Raw genomic sequence first — 23,535 nt, forward strand, 5'->3', positions numbered from 1 at the left:
ACAATGAGAAGTGTGGAGCAAGCAAACAAATGTGGTTTTAATTTATCTTGTCTTTGATCTTTACAGATGTAAATGCTCTTGAGGGGATAAGCTCAAGGAAAGAAACCACCTCTTTCCAAAGAGACAGTAGTTCTGTATGTTACTGGGGGTTTTCAGGCATCCCTAGCAACTGCTTGGAACCTGAAATATGTATACTGTCATTTTAAATATTTCTGTTGTCCACTGGAAACTTAAATAAGATCATCCAAATGATTTCAGAGAAACAGGATCACGTATGTTTTGGAAAGTCAGCAGCAACCCAGAGGGTGAAATCTAGCTGCTGGCGGGACAGTAGTATGGAGGGGATTTAGGATGATTGCTTTTATTTTTAATGATTGGTCATATGTTGCTATTTTTTCTCCAGCGTTGTTTGACCTTTATGGACAGAGGATTTGTTTTTAACTTGATCAATGATTACATTTCTGGATTCAGCCCAAAAGATCCTAAGGTAAGCAGTAGGTTTCTTGAAAAGTTGCAGGTGTACATACCTACATCAATCAAAGATTCATTGTGATTATTTTATACAACTCTTGGAGGCCTTTTAGACTCTTTGACTTTCCTGCAGAGTGTTTTAGAGGCAGAGACCTCTTTGTCTGGGCCAAGAGCCTGTACCCAGATGTTCTTTGAAGTTATGTAAAGAGTCAGAATTAAAGGGAAGAGTGGTTAATAGCCTGGATGAAAAAGAGAAGTCCCAAGTGACACTCATGTGCATTGACACTTAGGGAGAACCATATAGGAATTTGCCAATTATTAGTGAGTTTCACCAGATGCTATTCATTAGATTCTTCAATGCTTGTACTTGTGCAACAAGTACATTGAACTGGAAGAAAATCAAAGTAAAAACATAGTTTGTGTTTGTCTTTTTTTATCTCAGCTGCTGGTTGAATACAAGTTTGAATTTCTTCAAAATATTTGCAATCATGAGCACTACATTCCTCTGAACTTACCAATGACATTTTCCAAACCCAAGCTGCAAAGAGCTCAAGGTATGTTCTTTCTTAAGAGACTGGCTAAAGAGCTATAATTTAATAGTCGTGATGGCTTCTGACTAGATGAACTTTGGTTTGGTGTCAAGGAAGTGTATGTCCTGGTTAGGACATTAACCTCAGGATAAGATGTTTTCCTGTCAGATCTGCATAATTTTTTTCCAGAATGCTATGCAGTTAGTCTTATCAGTGTTTCCTATATTTTAGTTTACATGGGACTAGCAATATCTGGAAGGCACTGCCTGTGTTTCAGTGAATAGGCAAATTGTGCCATGCAATCTTTTGTTCTCAGGAGTGTCAGCCTCTCCTGAGCAGTGGGTGTCTCACTGGTTCCCTGTAGGGAACAGGGATGCAGGAGAACAGACTGAACTCACTGCTTTGCTGCCAGCTCTCCCCGTGGCCACCAGAAGGGGATCTAGGTTACCTTCTGCTTTCACATTGAACAAGATCACAGCAATGCACAGTGTTCAAGCTTGTTCCCAAACCTGAAGGCAACCAGCAGAGCTGGAGCCCGTGCCAGTCCTTGGTGCATACCAAGGATATTTGTACTGTGGCACCCACGCACATCCACACTGCTTTTGCTGTCACACCATGTTCTATTTGGTCCTGAAGCTGCTCAGCACAGGGTAGAAGGGGCTTACAAGGGGCTGAGCTGAGGCTGTGTGCAGGTGTGGGTGGCAGAGTTCCCCCAGGAGTGCCACAGGCAGAGCCTCATTCCCTCTGGGTCCTAATGGCTCATCTGTGCTACGTAAATGCAGTAAAGATTGCCAGGCTTGGATACCAATAACCTGACCAGTGTAAGTACTGGAGAGGAGAGTGAGGTTTGGGATTCCCCATGTAAAAGCCCCGTGGATTTATGATTGCATGATTTATTCTGATGGAGGAAAGGGGATGTTTGGTTGTGCCTCAGGGTGAAGCCATACAAGTCCCAAAGTGGTTCCACACACATACGGGTGGCAGAAGCAGCAGTAAATGAAATATCCCTTGTTTTGGTAAATATTTTACCCCTCAGAGCTTTCTGGACCAGCTGTTAATCTCTTACATCAGTTTGGCTACTTGCCTGGCATTGTTTAACAAAGAGTATTGCTAGAAATGGATAAGAAAAACACATCTGTGGTGCCTCCCTGGTGCTTGTTAGTGGCATGGTAATGTAAGGATGCTCTTTCTTCATTAATGTTCACCTTTGCTTTTGTGATGGTTAAATTGAAAAGCTGTTAGGGCAGCTCATCTTTCCTGCTGTATTTTATTGTGGCTAGACCTGCCAGCTGAGGTTCACATACGGCTCAGAGCAGCAGGGCAGCCCATGCTCAGGTAGCAGAAGTGCCTTTGCAGTGGTGCTTGAGCCCTGCCTGCCGTGGTAGAGCCATGTGGGGATGCACCTTCACTGCAAACTTGTCTGGCTTTATGGGCAGCCCTGTGGTCACAGAGGACAGCAGGCTCTGGAGAGACGCTGCTGGTGTGTCTGACCTCTTCATCAGCCTGTTCGGATGCAGACAGGGGATGCCCAAACCCCTGCTGCTCTGTTCCTAGGAAAAGAAGGAATAGCCCTCCGAGAGGTGGATGGAGAGACTTTCTGCATCTTCAGCCAGTGCAGATGGGCAGGCTGGCAGAGCACAGCTCTGCAGCCACATCCTGTTGAGTTGGAGTGTTGCATCTTGGAACAGTGACTCTGAAACCTCCTAGATAATGCAGGGCTGGTTGTTGGTCTGTCCTTGCTGCCTCACATGAGGACATCAGCCAGAGCAAGCCCCAACCTTGACCTCATGGCCAGCAGCACATGATTAGCTTTGGAATGTTTGATGGGAAAGAATCCAAGAGATTGACAGAAGCTGGGAGTTAAGCAAAGGCCTCACAAGTATATTAAAACGTGACATACTGTCCTGTTTCTCCAAGATTTAGAGCATTACTTGTTCCTGTTTATTTTTGCCGTCTTTTTATTTGTCCCATTTTCTTTTTACATATAATTAGACTTTTTTTCATTTGCTGTGGAATGGTTCACTTCAGTAGGTAGGTCCAACTGGAATGATTAAATCCTCTAATGTCAAATTAAGTATGCACTTTCCAATCAATTAGCTTGCATCCAACTAATATAGTAACCATGATGTGTGACAATCAGGCACTTGCTAACACGACTAACAGGTAATGTTCCAGATTGCTTTTCTTTTCCTCTGAATCCTAGTTTCAGAATCCAGTAAATGTTGCTTTTGAATCAATGAATTTAAAAATATCTTTCTCAGCCACAGAGCTGTTGGAACCCTTTGGCTGGGATTTTTAAAGCTGAATGCACCCTGCCTTACCACAGAAACTTTCATACCTGTGGAGTTTACAAAAAAAAAAAAAAAGTCTGAGCTGAGCATATGGCATTTGTACCATTTGGGAGAAGAACACAAAGCTTTGGGGTTATTCCTTTGGTGGTTCTGATTTGTTAAATGGCCTCGCAGAGGAGATGGTGTCAGGACAAGGCTGTTCAAGCAGCCCCAGTGCACATGCACCCTGCACCACAGTCAGTGTGTCTGTCACTTCCCTGCTGCTCTGTCTAGGCACCTCAGCTGAAGTGATGCTTTCCCTGGTACAGCCTCTGCTTTGATCACACCATCTGCCTGAATCTGTGTGAGATGCAGGGTACAAGTTAAGTTGAGCGAAGTGATGAGGTACTGAGCTGGCTTTCTCTTGGCAGTCAGTGCAGCTTCTGAGGAGCTGGGTTCAATATCTGCTTCTGGCAAGCCTGGAGCCCTAGCCTGGCTCCCTGTCCCATGCAGCTGCCCACCTGTGCAGACTGGGATGCAGCACTTGTCACTTGGCACCATGTTCTCACTTGCATCCCTCATCCCAGCAGCACTGTAGACTTTTACTCTGCTCTCTGACCTCGAGAGAAGGAACACAGATTAGTGGAGGATGTGGAATGAGCTGCAGAGCAGCCCAGCTAGGGCTGGGTGGCCAGGTAAACCCACCATTTCCACTGCCCGTTCCCACCCTCAGAGCTGCCTGGTGGAGGCTGGTATCCCCACTGCATGTGTGATGTGGGAATTTACAGGACAGCCGCCAGTCAGGAGCAAGGCATCCCCAGGCAGTCAGTTGTGCTGTCTCTCCCCATTTCAGCCATCTCTGACTTACAAATTACTTATGCGAGAAAGAAGCTTTACAGAGCATCATGTTGCAGAAATTCCTTCCTTGAGATGCTGCTGAAACAGTGAGGGCTGAAATTAATCAACAGCCTGAACTGGGAGACACCAAGTTCTTAGCTATGACTTAGTTCATCGGTGGAGAAAACTGTGTGGTCAGTTCAGCTTTGTTCAAAGATCAGTGCACTGTAGGAGAGTGGTGAACACTGTTTGAGGACTTTGTGGCTTACATGACTGTTATGTCTTGCTCTGAACAGACTCTTGGAACATTTCCCTTAACCATCACCTTCTTGTTTCTTTCAGATACAAATCTCGAGTACAGTTTAACTGATGAGTATTGCAAGCATCACTTCCTCGTGGGGATGCTTCTTAGAGAAACCTCTGCTGCCTTGCAGGACAATTATGATATCAGATATATGGCCATCTCAGTCTTAAAAAACCTATTGATCAAGCATGCCTTTGACAACAGATACCAGCACAAGGTCAGGCATGTTTTGTTGGCTTTAACTTATTGTTGTTTAATTTTATGAAAAAAAAATCACATACCAGAGTTTTGGATGTTGCATGGTGCACCCAAGGGTATTCTAATTGCTTTTTAGGGAACTGTTGTAAATAACTGGCAGTTATGGAATAACAGTAATGGCTCAGAAACCATCTAGGAAATAACTGCAGCCCTCTTACTCATGCTAAGTATTTAGGTAATTAAGCCCTAAACCATTAAGGAACTTGAGAGAGTCATTAGCCAGGAGTTGTTCAACAAAATTAGGACATCAGTGATGTTCTGGTCTTGGGCCGAAATTCATATCCTGTATTAATATGCTATAATCAGGAAACAGAACTGATCTCTGTTACAAGTCATCTGTATGTTTTATTAATTAGTGACTCAGAGGAGAGGATCCTGATTCTCATGAGGTGCTGGATTTCCTCTAGATGGATCTCAGATTTCTTTGGTCAGCGGCTCAGCATGTGATGATGCTGAAAGAGGCTGGAAATGGGCTTGGTTTATCTTGTTACTGTTCCCTGCTGACCCATGTGCCCTCCAAAGTGCCCAGCCGTCTGCGCAGAAGCTCCCTGTCCTTGCTGTAGCCTGAAAACATGCCTCTGGAGTTTTGGTCCTCACATTGCTCCTAGGGTGCCGCATTCCTGATTGTTCTCCAGAAATATGGATGGCTTCCTGGCATGAAGTGCCAGGGAGGAGTGCCCCAAAGTGCCCCAAATAAGTGCCTCAAAGGTGCCAGGGGCTCTCATGAGCCCAGAGCCAGCTCCTCTTCCCTCCCTTCTCTGCCTGTTTGGAGGCCCAGGTGGAGGTGGGCTTGCTTTTCTCTGCAGTGAGGATCCATGACTAACTCAAAAGCTGTTTGCTCCCTCAGTGTGCAGCACTCCCCTGACTCCTCAGAAACTCCCCTTTACTGCTGTCCCACAGGATATTTGTATATGTGTTGTGCTCAAGGCAGTGTGACCAGGAAACTGCCTGGAACCAGGGCAGGATGCTCAGATGGTGTCCAGAGACTCCAAATTAAAAAAAATCACATTATGGGCAGGACAGGCTGAGCCTGTGTTGGCACACCCCAGCCCCATCAACAGATAAGAGAAGGTTTTGTCAACCCATGCGTGTTTTCAAGATTTTTTTTAATCTTTTGTCATGCTGAACAGAAGAAAAAATTCGATTTCTTTATTATTGAAAAGGTTCTACTCAATTTTCAAGCCTTAAGTTCCTTTTTTGTTTTTTCACCTTTGAGTCAAATCCAGAATAATTAAAGTTTAACAAAAAAAATAATTGGATTTAGAAAATGCTAACTCAATCATTTTCGATCTGTACCTGTTAATCCAAATTAATCTGTTCCTACAAATTGTTTTCACCAGAAGAATTTGCTATGGAGAATTTCTGACTGGAAGCAGTAGCCAGCACCAGGCATGGAGCAAATGTTTCTGTTATGTTATTCCTGGGTGTTGCACTTAAACTATGCGAGTCAAGTGCCAGTTAAAGAGTTAGGAAATCCAGGACTTAGTTTCTCACACATCCTGTATGACTGGGAATGTTATTTAGCTTCCAAAACCCCCAAGTGCCCGAAGCTTGTTGCTAGAAGGGTAATATCTCTCTGGCAGCTCTAGGAGTGGAGATGAGAAGCCGAACCAACTCACATTCTCAAACACCACACAGAGTGTTTGAGTACAGATATATATGCATACGTGTTTTGGCTCAAGAGTTCCCCTTTTCTCGCTCCATTGGAAACTTGGGTTCTTACTGAGATTTTTTTTCTCTGTGCCTGCTTTCAGAACCAGCAGGCAAAAATTGCCCAGTTGTACCTGCCTCTGTTTGGGGTGCTCCTGGAGAACCTGCAGCGCATGGCCGGCCACGAGGCACCAACCTCCTGCCCCGCCTCCAGCCCTGTGAGTAAAGCTGGGATGCCTCCATGCCTGACGTGTTTTTGGACAGTGTGTGCTGTGCTGTGAGGGGAGGTGATTCTCTCCAAGTGCAATGAGCTGGAGCAGGACTCGGCCTGGGACTCCAGCAGCTGTTCTGGGGAGTTTCCTATCTTCCTGAGAGTTGTGTGTGTGGCTCCCAAGTGGCCTTAGCCTTGCAGACCAGACTTTCCTCCTTGTTGGGGTCAAGGAATAACACATAGGACATCTGACAAAAGCAATTAAAAAATTCAACTCGAAAAACAAAAAGGAAAACAGTACTATGGCTTACTTTAATATGTTCTGCTATTCTTTGTACTCATCCCCAAGTCCTTTGTCTCCTTGTTATACAAGGAAGGAAATTTCAGTTTTCATCTGTGTTGTTTTTAAAACCTTCTCTAATTTGCCATTTTATGTAGAATTGTTCCCATCTGTGAGAGAATAGGTGTTATCTTTAATTGGCCACAAAACCTTATGTTGCTTTACAGGCATCTAGGGATGAACTCATATGCAGTTTTCCATGCCCCTCAAGCAGATCCAGCCTGATTGCAGACAAAGATCCAGGTAAATTAATTTTCCTAGACTCCCCATTTATGTTTAACAGAGCTATTACCAGCCTGAGGCACCCAAAACCCATTACCCCAAACCTGAAACAGTCATCTCCTGAAAAACCTCACACACTTTGCATGGTTTTCCCTAGATGTGGTGTCACCCTAACTGTCCTTTCTCGATTTTTCCTTTTCCAGTTTTTGACATGGGGCTTTGCCAAGCCCCATCTGTGCTGCCTGTGCTGTGCTGACAAGTGCAAAGGGTTTACTTGTGGGGTCTGGGGTTTTTTTCAGCCTGCCGAGCAGCCTTTCCAAACGGCCATTCAATAAAGCGAGAGGACTCAAAAGGATCCCTGAACTCAGAGGGAGCAACCAGTTCTCCGGATCAGAGTGAAAATGTAATGTACCATTGGGAAGAGCAGTGCTCAGCCTGCAGGCTATGTTAAATAAGGGGGAGGGAAAAGGATTCCCTGTGGTAAGACTGTCCAAAGCCAGCCTATAGATATCTCTGGAAACAAACAAATTGACGTTTAACAGAGGTCAGAGTCATGGGTCTGGTATGCTTTCCCTCTTCAAACAACGCTGAGCCAAAAATAGGATTTGTTGACAAATTACTTGTTGAAGATGAAAGGCAAAATCTCTGTGGAAAATCTTCACTCCTATGTGCATTTATCCATACTCAGATGTGTTCCCTGTGTGTGGGTGGGTCTGAGCCTGGCTGGACCCCAGTGGCTGGTGCTGGGAATTGGCTTCCAAATGTCTGAGAGGCAAAGCAGTGATGTGAGATTGCCAGTGACCACTGACTCAAGATAAAGCGTTTGTAGGAAAACCAGCCCAGGCAAATAACCACAGGCCCAAACTTGCAGGTGACTATGGTCGTGCCACAAAGACCTCTGACCTCACTGTTCAGACAGAGTATTCAGTGGTATTCTTGACAGATTGCACACATGGAAATGAGTTATTCGTGCAAACTGGTTCCTGGTTTTCCTCAAGGCATTTTTCAGATATCTTGGGTTGTCATGCGTCATTGATGCGTCTTCAAAAACTTTGGCCCTTGTAACAAGCAAGGCAAAGATTATCTGGGTTCATGTGGCTGTGTCTTGACATGCTCAGAAGAGGTGGGGCCTTGCAAGCTCTTCTCCATCAATCACAGAGCCCTGGGACCAAGCAGAGCCAAGCATTTGACTCTCCAGCAAAGCCCTGAGCATGTGCTCCAGCACTGCTGATGCATTTTGCAGGAGGTGCTGTTGCTTCCAGCTCAGCTCTTCCCCCATGGCCAGACATCCTCCTCTTGAATGCTCTTGAATGTTTTTCAGAGTTGTTGTGAGCAATCTTTCTGTAAGGGAATGCAATATCCACAAAACCGTGTAAAAGCAATGGCACATGGAGCAGCACAGTGCAGTGCAGAGGCAGACACTTTGATCATTGCCCCGTTCCCCTGGAGTGAGTTGTGTGCTGACTTGATAGTTTGGCATGGTCAGTAGCAAAATCTCTGGCCACAGCACCGTGTCTCCAACTCTAAAATTACTGTTTATTTCTGCTTTACTATGACTTGTATCCGCAGCTTATCCCAGAATAAACTGCAAATAAGATCTGTGGATCCCTCTTCAAACATGCGAGGCAAAGCTTTAGGAGAAGCCTAGGGCTTACTCATATCCATTTATTGAAGGATGAAGCTCAGGCAAGCACAGGGAATGCAAAATAAAATTGTTATAACTATAGAAATCATGCTTTCCACCACACAATGCCCAAGCCTTTCCCACAAAAATTGACTCATCAGCAGGTTTTCACTTACTTTGCCTGAGTCACTAAGTAGGAGGAAATTTGAAACATTTCCAAAAATCAAGGGGAAGATAAAGTTCTTTCTTAAGATAAAATGTCCTCCTTTTTTAATAACTGACATTTTGTTTTGAAGTGTATGTCTTTAACAGAGTCAGATTTTTGCTTTAAATGGTGACAACCAGTCAATTTCTTTTTACAAGAACTGGCATTAAAAATGTCCTGGAGCTTAGATGCTGCAGAGAGCAGGGGAAATGAAAGCAGGCTGCTTTGTGTTTGCTGAATAACCTGTCGTTTACTGCCCAGACACTTTTTCTCCGAGCAGAGAAGTGTGTGGTGATGTACCAGGGTTTCCAGGCTGCTCATCTCTGGATGAGCTGTTTCCAAGGCATGGTGCTGTGGGGTGCACATGTGGGGGGCAGGAGGGGTGCCAGCACACCTGGCATGTGCCAGGTTTGCTGTGTCCATGCTGCACAGCCTCTGGTGCACAGCCCAGGCCCTCTGTGTCACACCTGTGTCCCAACAGATCCGCAGGAGCTCCATGAGGAGCAGTGTGTCCCACTGCAGCCGACTGGACCAGTTTGAGATCCGGACACTTCTCATGTGTCATCTGTACATTGTGAAGATGATCTCTGAAGGTTGGTGCCTCCTGCTTTCTAGAGGCAGCCAGAAAGAGAAGAAACCATCAGTTTTGATCTGTAAGGTCCCCCCCTTTGAGGTTTCTAAAATCTCAGTGTACTCTTCTTCATTTTCTTTCAGATACTCTTTTAGCTTACTGGAACAAATTCTCCTCCCAGGAGTTGATCAATGTCCTCGTGCTTCTGGAGTGAGTATCATGAGGCTGCTCGTCAAACACTGCACCTTTGTGTGGTCAGAATGGCTAAGGAGGAGACCACAGAGCACACACTGTCCTGTGCAGCACTAGGGGTGTCTGGGCAGGTTGGAATGACATGCTCTTCCTCCTTCTGAGGAAAAGCAAGTGCATGTCGAGGAAGCACATTGAAGTGGCAGTACCCTATGCCCTGTCTGAGATCTGTCACACCTGTGGGCTCAGCTTCCCCTGTCACTATCACAGCTTCCACTTTACAGCAAATGCTGGGGGAACAGATGGGTGAGAAGACAGGGATGTGCCACAGAATTTTGAAACCAGGAATGTGAGGGCAAATGACTTGTAAATACAGACCCAAACCCCTGTGCACAGAGAAGTGTGTCTGCAGGCCACACCAGGGTAGGTTTTAAATGTTCTGGATCTGCAGGATTTGTAAAAGAAGCCTATTTCATTTTCTTCCTAGGATGTGTTTATTTCACTTCAGATACGTGGGGAAGAGGAATATTGCCAGGTACTTCATCCTTCCATCTGGTCCTGGCATGTGGAGGTCATCTCCATGCTCCTTGCCCCACTGGAGGTGGGAAGGGCTCGTGCACCCTCACTCTGGGCAAACCCCAGTGGGTCTTGTGCTCTACTCACCGCTGTGCGCTGAGCAGGGGCCCCTCATCTCAGCACCCTCCCCTTTCCCTCCCCTCCAGCTCCTGCATGAGATCCCCGGGCTCAGGCAAGTGCAGGTTGGCAATGACGCCCCCAGCCAGCTGCAGGTGAGACAAGAGTCCCTGCTGCATCCCTGCTTCCTTAGCAGTATTCCTGCTCTTGTATTACCCCTAGGTCCTTCTTGGGCTGCAAGATTACCCTTGTGTGGTCAGTCCCACTGGGACTGTCACAGATTGGTGTGTTGGAGGGAAGAGGTCTCCATCTTGGTGCCTTGTGTAATCCAGTCGTGGTATGACTGTTGCTGCTGCCCAAACGCTGTTTTTCTCCCCCTTCCAGGGTGCAGGATTCCTGGTTTGCCAAGCACACGGCGGCCGAGAGGAAATCCCAGACCATGCCAGTGCTCCGCAGCAGAGCTGGGGCACGGCTGCAGCACCTGGGCAGCTTGGACACCTCCTTCACCCTCAACCACAGTACGTACAGCAGAGCCAGAGGGGCCCAGGGCAGGTGCCAGCCTGGTGAAAAATGCGTGTAACCATTCTCCACTTGCTGCTGGTTGATTCAGGTTACTCAAATTCTACAGAACTGAGTGGTCACCAGGCCTCCCCACAACACTCCTAGAGGGTGGCATTTAAGCCAGCCCCTTAAAAGCCCTCCTGGGACTTAGGACTTGTGTGGCTTTCTGCTCTTGTCTGTCTTGACTCAGCTCTTTGGCTGAGTGTATGTGCAGGTAACTGCTGGGGTACCCATTACCTCTGAGGGTCCAGCCCTTGCAGATTGGCTTAAAATAATCATAGTAAGACTGCTCTTCAGAGGTGTTTTGTAAAATGGTTTAATTCATGAAAAATAGTAAACATTACAGAGACAAAAGTAAAAGCTGAGCACAGGTGTCACAGGAACCTCTGCTAAAAACGCTCCAAAAAGCCCCTTAGTTCCTTTGTGCTCCTTCTTTAGTATGCAATAGTTCAGGCGGGTTGTTTGGCGCTTGGCCCAGTGAAATCATCAGCAGGCTTTGAGCTACACTTTGCATGCCCCATCAATGTCTCTGTGCTGGCACTGAGCCAATTTCAATGAGAAGGGCACAGAACTTTCTAGTTAAACTTCCTAAAATGTTTCAAGGTAAACTTAAACTCTTTCCTTATACAGAGCTGCCCACTTGGGGGTGGGGGATGATTTATGAGAGGTAATGCCTTGGTTTGGGTAGAGAACAGGGTGGGCAGGAGAGCTGCACTTCACAGAGATCTGGGATCTGCTTTAAGCCTCTATGTGAGTGCATTTTGTCCCATTGGAGCACTTTGCCATTTCCCCTCTCTGGAGACAACTTGGACACCTCATGCTCTGTCTGGCTTTAAAGACAGCTGTATTAAGGGGCAGTACAGGTGCTGTTTTCCTGGTGTGGCATCAGGCCGAGGCAGCTTCTCTGAGTGGAGCTGGCAAATTCAGCATCTTGCTGTTCTTGCATAATCTCCCAAATGCAGTGAAGTGCAAGGGGAGAGCCTTATCTGTATCAGCACTTAGATTTTTTGAGAGCTGGAGTGTTGAACGCTGTTTCCTCCTGATTTTCTCTCTGTCCACAGATGCAGGCACCTCGGAAGCAGATATTGTGCACCAGGCATTACTGGAGGGCAGTATTGCCACTGAAGTGTGCCTGACAGTCCTGGACGCCATCTCTTTTTTCACTCAGAGTTTCAAGGTCAGCACTGAAATCAAAAACGTTGTAGAAAAGTGTCCTGTGTTCTTATATGTGTGTGGATTTTGGTGATTTGTTCTCCTAGAGTAGAAGAAAATGGAAGGCTTTACAAAAGCAAATCATTTGCAGCTTGTTTATTTTCCAAAACACTGAGTGTTTCACAGGGTCTCAGAGTGGTTTTACCCTTACACAGTCTTGCCATTTCTCCAAAACTGCAAGGCTGGAGAAAATCATGTGGATGTTATACCATGCCTGTAGGTATTGTAAAAAATAGAAAAAGAGGAAATATATATCGTGTAGAAAGGACGGACTAGAGGAACGGGAAATCAATGTCCAACATTTTTAGAATACTCACTCTTTTGTACCCTAAATTACCTAGAAGCAAGGCCCAGATTTCTTTGAATCACTATACATAAACATTTCATGGGCAGAGGCACTCCAGCTGTGGTTACCAGTGGAGACAGAACCAGAATCACAGGTCGAAGTCTTCTCTTCCATATTGGGATTCATGCTTTTGGCAGCTACAAAAACCAAGGCCCTTGTGTGAAGGGAAACTTTCAAGGGATGGCAGCAAAATTCTGCTCCAGAAATGCTCTTCATGAGGCGTAATCAGAGGAATCCTGCATGTAGCGGCATGTCTCGCATAGTGTCACAAGAACAGCTCTGGATTTCAGAGCAAACACAATGAATATGTCCTTTTAGATGGAGATGAAGAGAAAGGTGTTCATAGCCTCTGTTTCTGTTGCAGGGCTAAAAAGCCATCCTGGTGCAGATATTAAATTACTCCTTAGAACTTTGGTAACAGCAAAAGGATTTCAATGCAACACTTAAAAACTTGCTTGACTTTCTCAACTGCCTCTTTTGGAATATCTCTGAACCACAAAACAGTGTGATTTTCAAACCACAGGATGGACTGGATTCCCTTCCCCTTTAGTGGGCTACAGCTTCGCTTTTTGGTCACACCACACACGAGTGGGTCCTGTGCTGCAGCAGCTGGGCTGGTGCTGTTCCACTGCCACAGGAAATGAGCTCAGTGTAGAAGTCTGGATCTTGAACTTACCACAAGGTCTGTGCAAGGTGTCAAAATCTGAGCCAGCCCGAGGATTGCAAGGACTGGCAGTGGTATGGGAGCTGTTGATTTCCTATCAGTACAGGATATCCACATCCTTGTGTCGTGCTCAAGCTTCCTACACAGCCCTGTGGGCATGGCAGCAGGCACAGCCCACCTGGTCTGACACCAAACTGTATCAATAACCCCCGAGTAATTCCATTTTACAATATCTCCACAAGGTGCAAACTGGCAAAACTCTGCAGGAAATAAGGGAAGTTATATGACTAACTCTAGCTACAAATGTATCCAGTGAAAAGATGGGTCTTTTTTTATTTTTTTCCCCTCTCTCTCTTTTGGACTACAAACAAAACAATTTTCAAGACAAATAAAAATAAATGGAAGAAAACCAGTGTGATAGTTACATTGCAAAGAGCATGTTTTAGTTAAAATAACTAGGCAAGCAGTGAAGGTTGTAGAGAATGTTGACTTAGGCTTTAGAATTATTGATGCAAAAGTGATAAAATATTTTAGGTTTTTTCTCTGCTAATAACCGTAAGTTTTTAGTCATTGTCACATTTTATTGGTTATATTTTTACTGAAAGACCCTGTTGCTTATCTGGCTTAAGAATTAACGTGATTAATTATGCAAAATTATCTCTGTCATTTCCAGCTTCAGGCACAACATTTCTCCAAAGTAAATTCTCCTGTTGTTTTCCAGACCCAGCTTTTGAACAACGATGGCCACAATCCACTTATGAAGAAGGTTTTTGATATTCATCTGGCTTTTCTCAAAAATGGACAGTCAGAAGCAGCTCTAAAGCACGTGTTTGCCTCTCTGAGAGCTTTCATTAGCAAGGTAGGTAATACATGACAAGGGTGTGGGAGGACTTATAAGTACGGCAGAGGGGCCAGTATGGTGAAACCCCTGTTAGACTGATATTTTGGAGATGTGTTTTAGACAGCCGCTTCAACTGATTTTAAAAAGACCAAAACAGCCTAGGTTAAGTTCTCTAGTTATTTATTTTTTGTTGGATATCAGGAAGCAGAAGGAGAAATCATAAGGAATTCCCTCACTTGCCTTGGTCATGAAGATTAGTGTCAGTTCAACCAACAGCTGGTGCTGGAATCTTTGCCCCAAAGTGCCAATGCTGCTAACAGTGCTATTGCTTGAATAATGCATGCAGTGACAAGCAGCTCCTCACCCATTGCCTGGGAGAGATGATAGCTCTTGCTGAACCTTGTTCTGTGCTCTCTGAGCCCTGGCAGGTAGTGAGGCTGTTTAATGCCCCGAGCTCAAGCTCTAACAAAGGCACAGCTGACCACAAAAGAGCAGTGATGGATGCTGTTGGCATCTGTTGGCTGACCTTGCCTTTTCTGCTTGTCAAAACCTGCCACTGTTCATGGGGATGTTTTCTAGACCCGATGTACATGCAAACACCCTTCCTCCCAAGCTGCACAGTTATCATAAATATAAAATTAATTTAAACATCTCAAATGCCTTAATCACAACACTTCATTAACAAGGAAAATCCATGTGACAGATTGCAGCCAGGCAGGGCACAGTATCTGAGTGGTAAGCAGCAAAGAGTAACTTGCATAGGAGCTTTTGCACTAGCTGCTGAGCAAAGTCTGATTAAAAGAAGAGCATGCTAAATTGTTTTTCAAAGGTGGAAAAAGTCTGTGCTTTGAACATGTTGCAGTAACCCTACAGCAAAGCTAAGACTTAGTGTAAGTCTAGGGCCGGATTTTGGCTTGTGCTAATCAAGCACGTGAGAAGCAGAAATGCAGATGTCTTGCTGGCTCCCTGTCTGCTCCAGTCAGCATGGTCTCCTGTAAGGTGTTTTTCCGTGGGACTTCTTAAAGTCTGCTAGATTTGCAACTGACGGGGGAAGGAATCACTCAGTTTTTCTGCAGGGTTCCATCTGTGTTTATTGCTCTGCCTTTCTTTTGAGTTTTCTGCTTGCTTGTGATCTGCTTAGGCTTGAGATCCATCCTGCTGCAGAGCTGCACACACCCCACTCTCCCCCTTGCTAGCCAAAAGTTTGTTTAGCCAGAAATATTTGTTTTGTGCCTATGGCAAATAACAGACATTCCTTGCCTTCCTGGCGTATTTTCTGTGGTTTTTATTTAAATGGGAAGCCAAACCTCCACACCTGCCTAATTTGAGCTTGCAGTCAGCCTTCAAAGCCTTCAGGAGAGCCCTTTAGGGGTTCCACACTTGCTCTCCAAGACACCAGTGACAGCAAGGAGGCTTCATGCTTGGCTGCTGCAAGGATGGGCAGTGGGATTTTCTTATTGGATTTATGCCAGTCTAAATCCATGCTAAATTTCACATCATGGTTCTTTAAAGATACAAATTATTGACTTCAGCTTTCTCACATTTCCCCTATGACAGGACATATATGGCTTCTGTAAAAGTAAGATATGAGCCCAGCAGATGGTATCTATAAGGAGGAAGTGTTTTCTTTGCCAACTCCATAACCACACAAGTACCAAACTTCCTTTTAGTCCTCTCAAAGATTCTTCTAAGGCCTAAAGTGGCTATGGTGGCTGTGGCAGGTGGTCACTGCATTTCATGACAAGTCAAGGATGAAATGCTTTCTTGCAAGTTTGTTTTCAAATACTAGCTGTGCTCTGCTTTGTAACTTCAAAAAAAGCAAATGGGACTTGTACCTTTGTCACAGCTAGAACGGAAAATTCCTCATCTTTATAGCTTCTGTAGCGATCATTACAATGAAAAGAATTCCCCTTTTACCTCTGGTCACAGCAAATGGTTGCTGGAGGGAAAAAAATCCTGAAATGTATTCTTGCATCCCAAAATTTGTCTTCTGCATTAAATCCAGTCATTTGATAGGTAGAAGACTTCTAAAAACATTGCAAGAGTGCAAAGAACAGAAGTCTTCTGTAATTGTTTGTATCTTTGATTTTGGTTGCACGCATATATTCTGGGAATTTGGCAAGAAAGCTGCCTCTGTTTTACTGGCTGGCAAGAACCAACAAAAGCTAGATTATTTTTGTTTTACACTCTAGGTTTTCTTAAGAACTGAATCTGTCTTTTCAGAGCATCACTTACAGATAAATCCATATATATAAATACCTATATGCATGCTTAGGAATGGTCTTTAAATTAAAGGTTAGAAAGGAAAACATGCATAGATGAGGGGTGTGCATTAAAGACAAGCTCAGACATGCATTCTGCCTGTCCCCATGGCTGTCCTGTCCCTTTGAGGCCTCTCTGGAAGCTGGCTGCTGGCTGGACCCCTGCTCTGGTCCATTGTACTGGGGCTGGATCAGAAATGGACTCCTGCAGCATGCAGTCATCACCACAGGGGCTGTCTCATGCTCTCCCCAGGGTGTGTTCTGGGCCAGCTGGAGAGCCACAGGCAGCACCTGGCCAGATCTCCAGCAGCCATGGAGCTGCTTCCCTGAACCTAGCACCAGGAGCCATTGCATCTGCTTGGGCTTGGTCTCCAGAAAGAGACATGGGTTCCCTGGGAAAAGGGCACAGGTTTTCCTCTAGAGCTGGTGTGGTGTGGAGGGGAGTGCACAGGGCTCCTCCTGCAGCAGATTCCCCAGCCAGGATTTTGTCCCCAGCAGTGGGTCAGAAATGTCTGGAAGGTCTCTGCAGGCAGGCAGTGTCTCTGCTGAGAGCAGGTGCCACCATCACTGTGCTATCTGTGCATGCCCTGTCACACAGCTGTGCCGGCTCTGGGCTGAGTCCAGTGCTGACCACGATCCCGTGTTACTCTGGGGGAAGGACAGCACTACTGTGGGCAGCACTTCCTCAGGAGCTCCTTTCCCAAGGGCAAACAGGATCTTGGTGGCCCTGTGTTTGTTTGCCTCTTTCTTTCTTCCTCCCATTTTGTTTTTTGAAGATAATTTTTGACCAAAGGCAGTGAACAAAAAGTATTTTGTTTCCTAATTCTGGTTTCTTGGTGCAATCCCATTATCTTGCTAGCCGCAGGTCCTAGATACCTGCTTTAAGACTGTGTCACCAGCAAGCCATGGTGGCAACCACAGCAGTACCTACAAGGTTTCCTGGAACATATGTGCTTAATGCAGGGAGTGGAGGGCCACAAGCACAGCTTCAGCCTCGGAATGACACTATTTGCTGTCATCTCCCATGGGCAGAAGGTAGGGGGGCAGATAAAAGTGGCTAATGGGCCAAGCCCCGTGGGGACCATGGGGTCTCGAACAAACTGAACACACCTTTCCTCTGAGTAGGTAAAACCATGGTTGCCTCTGTTGGCTCTCTGTGCCGGGAAGTTCTTTGGGCCTGGTCTCCAGCTGCAGCAGAAGAAGCAGAGTGCTGCTGTGCAATGCCCAAGCAGCCTCCACCCCTCGGGAGGTGTTGGCATCTCCCCTCCCCAGCAGATCCCTGCGGTGGCTGCGGCGGTGGCTGCGTGCCAGCACGAAGTGCCAGCACAAAACCCTTCCTTGTTCTGCTTCCCTGTGCTCAGTCTGCTGTGGCCAGGGGTGGAAAGAGGCTGAATGTGGTGTCACCTCCCCACCAGCCACCTCTTGTGACCGCAGCCAGACGGACACAGCCGTGCATCCCCAGGAGGCTGCTGCCCACTAGGCTCTGCTGCAGGTGTCCCTTTCCAGGCAGGGCTGAGCTTGCCCTGACAGCAGTGCCCAAGGGTTTGGGGAGGGAACAGACAGGCCACTAGGGTGCTGGTGTTCCCCTTCTCCCTGCTGCAGGTCCCTGAGCCCTGCTGTGACCAAGGGAGCTTGCACTGTGGCTTGGCTTGGTCCTGCTTTTCTCTGGGTGGTCCTGTCCAGGGAGGCAGGGGCGGTCTCTGAATTTTAGGCTCTGAGAGAACAAGCCAGTCTCTTGTTTGCATTCCTGAGGGCATGCAGGCATGATTTTAGATGGTTTTGGATGATTCATGTAGAAGTAGAAGTAAGAGCATTGCAGGTCACGTTTCCCAGTGAGGTTGGATTCCTGGTTGGGCTCCGATGGATTTTTCTGGTGTTCCAGATAGCAGCTTGTGGTGGGAATGTCTGTGGGACCTCTCCTCTCTGCCCCACTGCTTATGATTATGGCTTTTGTTAGAACGTAAGTCTGTCAGTCCAGTTTGGTGAGAATTTGCCAATAAACCCAGATGTTATCAGGGAAGGGATTAGATGGACATAAGCAGCCACATCCCCAAGAAGCGTGACAGCAATGTTCACATTGCTCTAGGAAATGTGGTTAAAAATAGGCCCCAAATTCATTCCCACAAATACTTTCAAGCTCAGAATTCTGGCAGAAGTTTTGCTGAGGCTGTCCAGGCTGGAGCTTAGTTTGTTTCCACGTTCCCCTGCCCATCTGAACCCTGTGCCATTTAGTAGCGTATTTTCTAATATTTGTATGTCTCTTGTGAAGTTTCCCTCAGCATTTTTCAGGGGAAGGGTGAACATGTGTGCTGCTCTCTGCTATGAGATCCTGAAGTGTTGCACTTCCAAGGTGTCCTCCACAAGGAATGAAGCCTCTGCTCTCCTGTACCTTCTGATGAGAAATAATTTTGAGTTCACTAAAAGGAGAACGTTTCTGAGAACGCATCTTCAGGTCAGTGGCTGGAGAAAAGCTAGAGAGCAGGACACTTCTGATTTAATGAACAGATACAGCAATAGAGCTTGGTGACCTCATACCTGCAGAGGATCCTGCCATTGCCATATGGATTAAAATCCTCCGGCTTCTCCTAATTCCTATTTCCAGTGACTGGTCCAGGTAAAATGATTGCCATCAGGTACTCCAACCTGTTGAGTTTTAGAGTGTCAGACACCAGACACATCTCTGTGCCAGAGACTGACTGGGCTAGGGTGGAAAGGACAGCTGCCCTTGAGGCAGGAGTAGGGATTTCCTTGGAGCTGCTTTTTTGGCATTGGTAGCTTTTGAAGCAAATGTAGGAGGGCAGATGAGTACCCTCTGGGCTGTAAAGAGTCACAGGAGAAGGTAGCTAATGTCCAAACAAGGATTCATATTATAATATATTATTGTTAGTTCTGCAAAGCAGTTTGGTCCTCTGAGAAGTGTCTGTCCTTGGGAGATGTGAGAGCTGAGCCACAATGCCAACCGCTGCTTATGTGGTGGAAAAGATGTGGTGTTCTCTTGTGAGCATTTTATTAACTGTGACCTCAATAAAACCCCTTTTTTAGGGCTTTTTTTAGTAAGGCCTCTATCTTGTCCCACAGATAATAATTGCAGTGAGCCAGTTAATTGCAGATGTGGCCCTCAGTGGTGGAACCAGATTTCAGGACTCCTTGCTCATCATTAACAACTTTGCAAACAGCGACAGGCCACTGAAGGTGAGTTGGAAATGTCACACTCCGTCATGTGCTATCAGCCATTTATGCCAGGCTGGGGACAGTCTCCAAGAAACTGCATTTAAGTGTTGGGCTGATGACTGGAACTGTGGTTTATAGGCTCATAGTGGGCTGCATGTGCTCAGTAAACAGGTGTTATGCCCGCAGCAATAGGACCAGCTGCTCAGGCAGGTCATGCTCCAAACCTGAGGCCTCACTCCAAGGGGAGGGAGCCCAGCAGCTCAGGTTGTGCTTTGCAGTGTTCTGCTTGCAAGGCTGTCCAAAGAGCTTTCCAGGAACTCCCAGCTTTGAGAGAAATTACATGGGGAAGTCTGGTGTTCCTGTAGCCTGAAGGTAACAATTAGCAGGATTTGGTTTTATTCCACCAAGTGTCAGTAATGTTAAGAAAGACCTTTAATTTGGAGATTGATGGTTGTATTTCTTGGGAAAATAATTGCCTGTCTTTGTGCTAGAATTAGTGGTTTGTACCCAACCCATTGAGCAATTGGAGCATGCTCCATTTTGCACAGAGTAGCTGCCAAGGCAGGATAGGGGAAATGGGAAGTGTTTTTACAGTTCCACGGTTATCCTATGACCTAAAGGCTTAATGGGAACTTCCATTAGGTGTTTAATTGTGGTCTAACAAATTTATAGGTAGGATATACCTGGCAAAAACCTCAGCACACAGATGTTGGTAAGGGTTTCATTGAGCTGTACTTTACTTGTAATTTATATCACAAGATGATCATTATTTCAAGTTTATGTATTTACTATACAAAGTAAGTGCAAGAGTACAAGAAAGATTTCAACACACTGGAGAGAATGCTGTGCACAGCCACAGCAGCAGCTGGGGAACAGGAGTCTGAGAAGGGGGAGCATAAACCAGGCTCATCCTGTAGGGGACAGAGCTGAGGGAGAACCTTCTGCTGCTTTCCACAGTAGACAGTTTATAGATACATAGTTAGACTCTTTTCAGCAGTGTGGCGTGCAGGACAAAAGGCAGTGTATGCCAGTTGCAGCAAGGGCAATTCCAATTTTTCTTAAGAAAAAATTATTTCACAAGAACACTGTGCAGCCCTGGGGCAGGGCCTAGAAAGGAGGTGGTTTTTCTGTTTTAGGAGATTATAAAATCTGGCTCGACAAGCCTTGCTCTAACTCAGTGCTGGCCTTGTTCTGAGCAGGGGATCAGATCGGAGCACGTGCTCCTCTACTACATTCCTGTGGTTGGAAGCTCTATAAATGCCTTCTGGGCTTTAGAAATTGAAGGGAGACCACATCAGAGCCTAACAAGCCAGATGTTGAATGACGTGAAAAAAACATTGGAGCCATGGTTTATGGTCTCATCCAGAGACATCTGCATTCATGGAGCACTTCTGTGTTGCTCTTACACCAGCCCCTTAGGATGCCAAAGTGGCAGCCTCACTGTAGCACGGGAACAGCCAGCCTGGCATCCTGGGCACAACCTGGAGAGATTGGCCCTGTGCATGTTGTGACTGAAATGTCTCTGAATGCCTCTGAAATTCTGTACACTGTGTGCAGTGTGAGTTCAGTAAGGAAGAGTTGATTAGCATTTATCTACTGTGTTCTCAGTGTTTTCAGATAAGTGGAGTGTTGTCTGAAAGGGTCATTCATTGGCAAAGCCAATTTTCTGTGTTAGCCTCTAATTCAGTTTGGTTTGTGTCAGGTAACGGCTTTTCCTTCCGAAGTCAAAGATTTGACAAAGAGAATCCGCACAGTGCTCATGGCTACTGCTCAAATGAAAGAACATGAGAAGGACCCAGAAATGTTGGTAGATCTCCAGTACAGTTTGGCCAAGTCTTACGCAAGTACCCCAGAGCTCCGGAAGACGTGGCTGGACAGCATGGCCAAGATACATGTGAAGAATGGAGACTTCTCTGAGGTAATTTGTGCAATTAAAAATGTGGCGCACAACAGGGCAGATTTACAGATGACATTTTGATAATTTCCCTTTGTGCTTTGCAGGCAGCCATGTGTTATGTTCATGTAGCAGCCCTCGTTGCAGAGTTCCTGCACAGAAAAAGTAAGTGTCTGCTGTTTGGGAGACATGAGGAAGATGATGGTGGGTGGGGTCTTGGGGTGTCAGAATCGTTTTAAAGACAAGGCTCTCTCAGTTTGCTAAATTATTATTTTATAAACAAGCTGAAAAGGAAAAATAAAGTTATTGCAGTGTATAAAGCGAGAGGATGATGAGTAGCTTTAAGAAATGACTGTTATTCATACCTATTTACTTAGCCACGCTAGCATAGTGCTGAGTGAAATAAGAACTGACACATCATGTCTTGGTTTAAATATTCACTTGTGTTTTACATTAAGAAATGTGCTCATAGGGGAAGGCCATGTTAAAAGCTGACTCAATATGATCATCAGAATTATTACTATAAGCAATAGAAAAAACCGTAGAATAAAGCAGTCGAAATTCAGTCAAAAAATGAGACTGTGGCTTAACAATACACATATGTAAAGAACAGTCAGAAGAAAAGGAGAGTTTTGTGGCTTAGTGCAAAACAGGAAGGAAGGACAGAGCTGTGTGTTCTCAAGTTTCACCACATTGCAGGTTTTCTTTTGAGTACCTGTTCCACAGTGGGTATATCGATCTTATTTCTTATTTCCATCTAAGGGAGTAATTGTTGAAATGGACCCTTAACATTTTAGCAAGTTAAGACTGCGTAAAAGCTGATTACATCCACTGCCTTGCCATTCAGTGCCCTGCTCAGAATGATTGGAGCCCCTCCAAATTCTATACTTTGTCTTTGCAAAGTGGGAAAAATCAGGACTTGTTCTTATGATACATATGCACGTTTCACATGGCTGCAGAGCGAGGGTTATGAAAGTTCGCAATGTTTTATTTGTACACAAAGGCTGCTTCCCACAAGTACTGGTAAAGGAGAACTCCTAAAAGGGAAGAGGAACAAGTCCAAAGAAATATTAAATGAAGTTTGAAGGTTGAGTTATTTCTGTCACTGGCACTCTTTACACATACAGAGGCTGGAATGGTTCAGTAAAGGCTGAAGTACCCAAAGTTTTGGGGTACCTAACTGGGTGAGGTACACTCCTAGCAAAGGCTTCCTTGCTAGGAGTGTAGAGTGCTGTCTGCTTACCACCCAGCTCTCCAGCAATAGCTGGGTAGGGATAGAGTTACTTTTCTTCCTTGGTAGCTGGTTCTCTGTTTTGGATTCAGAGCGAGAGTAATGTTGACAACACACAGCTGGTTTGATTGCTTCTCAGTAGTGCTTGCTCTAAGTCAAGGACTTCTTCAGTGTCTCATGCAGTGCCAGTGAGGAGCTGCATGAAAACCTGGGAAGGAGAATAGCTGGGACAGCTGACCTGAACTGGCCAAAGGGATATGTCATGTCTCAAAATGCCTTGTCCAATATATTAACTGGGGGAGTTACCTGGAAAGGGAGCATGTCTGGGCATGGTTTTGGTATTGGTCAGTAGGTGATGAGCAACTGTTGTGCATCGCTTGATTTTCTTGAGGTTTATCTTTCTATATTATTATTATTGTTATTACTATTACCTTAGTTTAGTTTCTTATCTCAACCCATAGGTTTTACTTCTTTTCCCCAATTCTCCTCCCCATCTCACCAGGGTTGAGTGGGGCAGTGAGAGAGTTGTTAAGTGGCATTGGTTTGCCAGCTCAGGTTAAAGTACAGCAGCATGACACATTTGAGATAATTCCACTAATCAATTTGCTTTTGTCTGCTGCAGAACTGTTTCCCAGTGGATGCACTGCCTTCAGGAAAATCACTCCCAACATTGATGAAGAAGGTGCGATGAAAGAAGATGGTGGGATGATGGATGTACATTACAGTGAGGTGAGGTCCTATACTGTAGATACAGGATATTTGATATCTGATAAGGATTTAGTTTTAGACTTTGCTCATGTGAGCTCTAACAAACTGCAGTTGTACACTGGTATCTGTAAACAAGGCTGTTCCATTCCAATTTCCCAAGAGAAATCTGCTGTGAAGAATTTTCTGTGTATGATCCAGACAGGTAAAGCTGATGTAAGGTCTTGATTCCTATGAAAGGGATTTCTAGCACTGAGGCTGAAAATGCTGCACCACAGCCTTTGCCTTCTGTGTTAGGCAAACGCCAATGTTGCCAGCACAGGGCAGCACAGCT

At 45.5% G+C, this 23,535-nt stretch overlaps 1 protein-coding gene across 3 annotated transcripts in view; it reads left to right on the forward strand.

The window, feature by feature from the left end:
* DOCK11 (dedicator of cytokinesis 11) overlaps nt 1-23,535 on the forward strand; it is an 81,957-nt gene that overhangs the window by 43,747 nt on the left and 14,675 nt on the right. For all 3 annotated transcript variants that reach the window (XM_066339170.1, XM_066339171.1, XM_066339169.1), the window contains exons 29-46: nt 404-487; nt 914-1,025; nt 4,451-4,629; nt 6,425-6,538; nt 7,039-7,114; nt 7,393-7,496; nt 9,404-9,515; nt 9,637-9,703; nt 10,170-10,217; nt 10,405-10,470; nt 10,700-10,833; nt 11,938-12,053; nt 13,820-13,957; nt 18,470-18,652; nt 19,279-19,392; nt 21,074-21,289; nt 21,373-21,430; nt 23,119-23,225. In XM_066339170.1, the coding sequence (XP_066195267.1) occupies nt 404-487; nt 914-1,025; nt 4,451-4,629; nt 6,425-6,538; nt 7,039-7,114; nt 7,393-7,496; nt 9,404-9,515; nt 9,637-9,703; nt 10,170-10,217; nt 10,405-10,470; nt 10,700-10,833; nt 11,938-12,053; nt 13,820-13,957; nt 18,470-18,652; nt 19,279-19,392; nt 21,074-21,289; nt 21,373-21,430; nt 23,119-23,225 (2,028 nt within the window). The remainder of the gene's footprint in view (nt 1-403; nt 488-913; nt 1,026-4,450; nt 4,630-6,424; nt 6,539-7,038; nt 7,115-7,392; nt 7,497-9,403; nt 9,516-9,636; nt 9,704-10,169; nt 10,218-10,404; nt 10,471-10,699; nt 10,834-11,937; nt 12,054-13,819; nt 13,958-18,469; nt 18,653-19,278; nt 19,393-21,073; nt 21,290-21,372; nt 21,431-23,118; nt 23,226-23,535) is intronic.

Source organism: Sylvia atricapilla, chromosome Z (genome assembly GCF_009819655.1).
Source record: "Sylvia atricapilla isolate bSylAtr1 chromosome Z, bSylAtr1.pri, whole genome shotgun sequence".
Classification (NCBI taxonomy): Eukaryota; Metazoa; Chordata; class Aves; order Passeriformes; family Sylviidae; genus Sylvia; species Sylvia atricapilla.